This window comes from Branchiostoma floridae, chromosome 13 (assembly GCF_000003815.2).
Source record: "Branchiostoma floridae strain S238N-H82 chromosome 13, Bfl_VNyyK, whole genome shotgun sequence".
Taxonomy (NCBI): domain Eukaryota; kingdom Metazoa; phylum Chordata; class Leptocardii; order Amphioxiformes; family Branchiostomatidae; genus Branchiostoma; species Branchiostoma floridae.
In genome coordinates this window covers 16,651,646-16,657,692 of record NC_049991.1, presented here as the reverse complement: position 1 = coordinate 16,657,692, position 6,047 = coordinate 16,651,646, and the positions used below count along the sequence as shown (strand labels likewise).

At 42.8% G+C, this 6,047-nt stretch overlaps 1 protein-coding gene across 1 annotated transcript; it reads right to left on the bottom strand.

Moving 5' to 3' along the window:
* Positions 1 to 1,097: 1,097 nt before the first annotated feature.
* LOC118428402 (kinesin-II 95 kDa subunit-like) lies at positions 1,098 to 3,390 on the bottom strand. Its single transcript, XM_035838443.1, has 4 exons — positions 3,096 to 3,390; positions 2,400 to 2,509; positions 1,693 to 1,818; positions 1,098 to 1,412 (listed from the first exon to the last, which is right to left on the bottom strand). Exons 1-4 carry the CDS (start codon positions 3,311 to 3,313, stop codon positions 1,180 to 1,182), a joined length of 687 nt encoding a protein of 228 aa, XP_035694336.1. The 5' UTR covers positions 3,314 to 3,390; the 3' UTR covers positions 1,098 to 1,179.
* Positions 3,391 to 6,047: the final 2,657 nt, after the last annotated feature.

The window sequence follows — 6,047 nt, the reverse complement described above, 5'->3', positions numbered from 1 at the left end:
TATCCTAAATGAATATGTCAGGCTGAAACCAGCGTCAATGGGAACAGAATGTTGGGACAGGTTTGCCCTTGTAGATCTATTTCTCGATTGTTTAAGTTTCAAAAGGAAATTCGCATTTATAAGTTTGTTTACGTACATTGATACTGTTGATGTTGAGATTGAATCGCTAGATAAGTGAAAACTACGTTTTATAGATGTATGCACGTTCCATATTCAATATGATATCTTTTGTACTACGAATAAAATGTTTATTTGAATTGTCTGGGTTTTTTTTATTGAGATATACTTTACTTGATCCCTGTGCGTTAGGCCTACTGTGGGATATTTACGCTAAACATACACTGACTCACTGTCCTGCGCGAAGAAGACATTCCCCTACGCAGAGTCGAACCTGCTCTCTAAGCAGATGTAAGACTCCGGCTGTTTTTTTTTGGGGGGGGGGGGCTTTCTGTTTTGTACCGTTTTCTTTATGTCTTGCGGTCGCGAAACTCGTAAAAACAAAGAACCGGAACCTAACATCTGCTTGGAGAGTAAGGCGAACCCACTACAAAGAACTCCGGTCGGGTCGAATCAAGAGAAGTTTCTACGACAATGATTCAACTCGGCATAGGAAAATGGGAGAAGGGTGCTGATAGGATTTTAAAAGAATGCACTAGTCTACATGCGTTATGAATGTATTCATGCGGCGTCTGTTGGTACATTACCTAATCCATTTTCTATGAAATACCAGGTGTCATATGGTAACTTGAATCTTTATTCGGCAAGGTGACTGACAAAAATGACAAATCATGTCATATATTGACATAAAAAGCCTACAAAATTGCATCAACAATCAATACACCAATCAGAACTGTACAATCGGTCAAATGCAAAGACGTGCGATATTCGTGAATTATAATGTTGGTAAATGGCTGTATAACACATAGTTCTTCGTACACAAACGAGAAGCTACAAGAGCCGACGTTTCGATGGCTGTCACCTTCCTCAGGGCAATGCTGACCTTCCGTGGGTAAGACATGATTATTTTCACATACGATTGACATTCATAACGCAACTGTACAGGAGCACGGTAGACATATATTGTTTATTATCATACGACGAGGGAAAAAGGGGTTCAGTTTCCAATAAGCGTATTCTACAGCATTGGTGCGTGGAGTACTGTTTCTACTTGGGAAGCTACTAAACGTCCTCGCCCTGTACCAGCGGGATGCCGAAGAACCCGTCATCTCCGGCGGCTTGTTCTGCGCAGCACTCCGCCAGGCCCTCCAGCTCCGCCTGCAGCTCGCGGATCTCCGTCTTCTGGCTGTCAACGGCGTCCTTCAGGTCCTCTTTGTCTTCCATCAGGGTCTTGACGTCGTCAGCCAGATCCGAGACGCTGTATTTGCATTTTTCGACCTCCTGTTGGAGAGAATCTGCAAGACAAAACGTGTGTATGTGGTTAGTAAGAGGATTATTAATCCATTTATACCAACATTATTGGTGTGGCTGTCGAAATGAGTTTGCATGAAAGTTTGATACAGAAAATGATAGCCTTAGGTGGACAAAAGCTTCGAAACGTGAGACACCCGTATGCAGGTAATTCATAACAAGATCATCAGGATTGAACGAGTGACTGCAATGTTACTAAATCTACGTTGATCTACTGCAAACTTAGAGAGTCAGGTCAACATTGGATATGAAGGAAAGACTTACCGATATCGTCCCCCAGGTTATCAGTGGTGTTGGCTTGTGCGTTTATCTTGTCTTTCAGGGTCTTGTTGTCGTCCTTCAATGCTTTGATCACTTTCTGTCCCTTTCCGACCACCTGTTGGAGAAAATCTGCACGACAAAAAGAATGTATGTGGTTAGTAAGAGGGTTATACAACGCAAACGCCGGATCAACCATTATTGGTGTGGCTGTCGAACTGAGAACGCATTAAAGTTCCATACAGAAAATTGGTAACCAGAAGGAGACGAAAACTATGGAACGTAAGACTTTCACATGCAGGTAATACTAACAGGACTTATTAATGACATCCTCCTACGCAGGGACATCCAACAGCCAAACTGCCTGTCTAGATGTGCCATCACTCTTAGTTCCTGTGGACGCCCCTCCCCACAAACCAGCTGTCAGCCAATTAGAGAATAGGCTTTCCGTTTTCAAAAGCTGTCTCGCATGTATAAGGGTAACCTCATTAATATTTATAATCAGGGCGGTCAGGAACTATATATAAGGGTGACGGTTGAAAGAGCAGGACACATCCAGACAGGCAGTTTAGCTGTTGGATGTCCCTGCGTAGGAGGATGATTAGTGAATGATTGCGATGTTACTCAATCTACGTCGATTTACTGCAGGCCCCCCAGAGAAGGAAAAACTTTCAGAGAACCAGTTCAACATTGGGTATGAAGGAAAGACGTACCGACTTCGTCGCCTAGAATATCAGTTGTGTTGGCTTGTGCGTTTATCTTGTCTTTCAGGGCCTTGTTGTCTTCCTTTAATGCCTCGATCTCTTCCTGTTGCTTTTTAATCCTGTTGATTGAAAGAAACATTGAAAGTTTAAGTTTCCGGAAGCCGACATAATACATCTTTCTGTGACTAGAATAAACGCCCTACCGATGTCAAGGCATAGTCTGGACTTGTACATTGAGTGCGGCATGCAACAAATCCACGAAAGATCTTCGTGATGAAACGCCAAGAAATAGAGACTGGCGAGCAGTATGCTTCTATGTGAATCAATGAACACCATTTAGTGTCGAACTCACTGCTTTTAGTAGAATCCAGACCAGTTCTCCGAATTACCAACGGGGCCTCCTGTCTTTAACAAATGAGCGAAGGACGAACAAGAGGATGGACTGGCAGGAAAGGGACGTTTTTAGCCACATCTTATCTCCTACTTCGTTTATTGTACCGAAGTAACATAGAAAGTACGACTGCTACATTGCATCAATGCACTTGAAAGGAATTTGATACAAACACGAATCGAACATTTGAGGAAGCGCGTACTATTAAACTCGAAATCAAAAGACGGCGAAACAGATCCTACGATTTGATATCATAACATGGGTGACATGATGGAAGCTATGCAGCATTTTACTAGAAAGCAAGACAGACTCACAGTTCTTCCAACTTGTCCAGACGCTCGTTGTCCTGCTCCCGGGTCTCCTCAGACGAACTTCTGCTGTCCTCCCGGCTCCCCCTTGAGTGCTCCCGAGAGTGTTCCCGTGAGTGCTCCCTGCTTCTGCGACGCTTGTGCTTCTTCCCGCCCTCCACGAAGCCGGTCGTCAAAAGCAGCGCCACCGCCAACAGCACTAGCGACGTACGGAAGAAAGCCATGGCTATAGACGGCAGGAGTTTCTTCAGAGGAGAAAAGTTGACTTCGGGAGATCTTCAGGAGGACTGTAGAGTTCGTGTTGTCTCTGTCCTTTATATATTCCACCGTAACGCCTACACGGGACATCCCCAGGATTCCCCGAGAAAGACAGGAAGCACATGGTGACGGCATTGTTTGTCAGAGAAGGGGCATTCAAGGCCACAGCGCGTTGAGCCTGAGGCACTTTGAACTTCAGGTAGGGTGAACTCTAGCAGGGACGGTGCTGTTTACAAAGAAGCTACTGTGACGTAGGTAAACGAATAGGCGTTTGTACTACAATTCGTACGTCACAGTGCCGACTCCTCTTTTTGGACCATTCGCGTTACTTTTGAGATTATTTTTTCGTACCTTGCCTATCTGTTTACAGAAAGTGTTTCAACAAAAGGACTTAGAACTTCTTCAGTTTTGGGTCGTCCCTGAATTTGGAGACCGAACTTGAACTCCTGTGTGGTTGATTCTTTCCAGATGCGCACGGCGAAGACGCAAATCGCTTCGGACACCGGCATCCAAGAAATCGGAACTCGGGCATCTTAAGAAATGCTCAATCTTAAGAAACGGTTCGTACAGCTTCGAAGTCACTTAGTCTCTTTTTCCTACGTAAACTCCTCTCTACACAAAAAGAATTACATTACTATCTACTCCTGATCAGGGTCTTGATTCGACCGCTGGAAGGTTCTAGCTCTCTATTTAACAATTGCTGCCTGTACGTGAAAACAGATATTAAAGATATATATAGCCAAGGGGCTTACATCTGATAAAAGCTCCTTGATATCACACACGTAACGCTAGTTCACCTTTATCCGCGGGGTGACCTATATCCGCTCTTTTTACAAACATGACATTTATTGATGTCTCACGATATGACTCACCTTGTTTTCACCGTTCGGAAAGATCTGCTCCTGCCAGGTCTGTTGTTCTTCTCCCAAGAAGTTGGGAGGAAATGTGCATGGGGTTGATCATCACGATATCTTGTCAGTCCATCTCATTATCCAGCAGCGGGCTGCCTCATCGGCCTCATAGGTCACTGTCCGTGGGGTTGATGGAAACAGAAGATGGCAGCTCTTAAGTTATTCATACGAACAAACAAGAAATCTTTTAAAAACTAGGAAGTTCCATGACCTCAGCCCTTTGCCAAATTTATTAACCTTTTCGGCTGGTGTATTATAAATGTTTCTGTGATTATTTTCAAACAAGGTCCTCCTTATAATGAATTATCAGTTTATCATCTTCTCTACCCAAATAACAAATTGTCATTTAATTTTCATTTTGTTTCAAGAATTTCCTCATAAATTATGATAATGAGACCCCGATTTGCATGATTTATGTCTGATAATTTCCATCTTTAATTAGTTTCCGAATGCTGCAAAAATAAAAAGATTCTCATCAATTACCACTATAGAATTATGAATTTAGTATTGTCTCAAACTCTCTAAGCAGAGTTTCGGCTCCGGCTGTTTTTGACGTTTTATGACGTTTTTATCGGGCTTTCTATTTAGTATCGTTTGGGTTTGGCACAAACATGATGTACACACGGTAGCTTCAATGTTGTACGTTTGTTTACCGCCTCCATTGGATGATCCTACTGGAAATACACTTCGGCAATATAAAAATCTACACACCTGCAATCATTGCACAATCGTAAACCGTACGCGGATACGTACACATGGACCCGCCAAACCCACGCCCTCCAGCGACTGTGACGGGTAGTGCCATAGGTTGTCATTGTGTTTATAGATTGGCATAATGACAAATGAGACACCTTTTCGAAATCCAAGTCACCTAACTTCAGGCTTTGTATTCTGTACGTTGGCCATGTTCGTTGTAGACGACGACGATATGCTATGTGGCCCTCTATTCCAAATATGGGGATGTGATGGGCACAAATTACCACTTGGGCCAAAAACATTCCGAAACGCCTGCACAGTGCATGGCACCATGCCATGTGTGCTTAAGTTAGTTTGTGCCCAAACTTGGGAGAGGACGCTGAGAAGAGGCAAAGTACATGTACTCTCCTACAATCGCTGACATTTATTGTACGTAGAACGTCTGCCCTGGCCCGTGGTATCGTATATGATCAAAGGTACACATGTGTTAACTCATCATCACATAACATTGCCATAACCAAATCAAATTGAGATCTTAAAACTGATCAGGAACAAAACAAAATCATTCTATTGAAGCTCTAAATGCCACACATACACACAACCCGTAGTACAATCATACCAACATACACAGTGGCACATTGTGGTACCTGATGTATAATAAGAAAACCGCATTGAATGAATGAACTATTGCACGAGATTTGTACATGGTACAATGTAAGACAAAAATTATAGATCAATTATTACAATGAAACTCGTCTCTACTAAGGTCTATCACTACATGAATATGAACGTAAATGGCGTATTGACATACTGTTTCAGTTTGTTTCAATGCGTTCTCATTTTTTAGAGCGGTACATATGTAACGTTATTGGCCTAAGTACGTAGGCATGGAGTCGGGGCATGGCATAAGTAGGTTGAAATTACATGTGTTTGCCTTAAGGAAGAGTGCACTAGATTTACATGTGATCATATTCATTAATTTTTATCTAGCTTCAAGTATAGGCGGGACATGTCATTAGAAAATGATATTAATATTCTACACCGCCTCGACTTGATGTATAATGTAATAAAGGGTTAATGCCCCGGCCCGAGT

Bases quoted from the DNA above. Each gene is read 5' to 3' on its own strand.
- LOC118428402 (XM_035838443.1), bottom strand. From the start codon at position 3,313: ATGGCTTTCTTCCGTACGTCGCTAGTGCTGTTGGCGGTGGCGCTGCTT. The intron at 2,510-3,095 runs GTGAGTCTGTCT...TTCAATCAACAG, and splicing joins CTGGACAAGTTGGAAGAACT to GATTAAAAAGCAACAGGAAG. The intron at 1,819-2,399 runs GTACGTCTTTCC...TTTGTCGTGCAG, and splicing joins TATTCTAGGCGACGAAGTCG to ATTTTCTCCAACAGGTGGTC.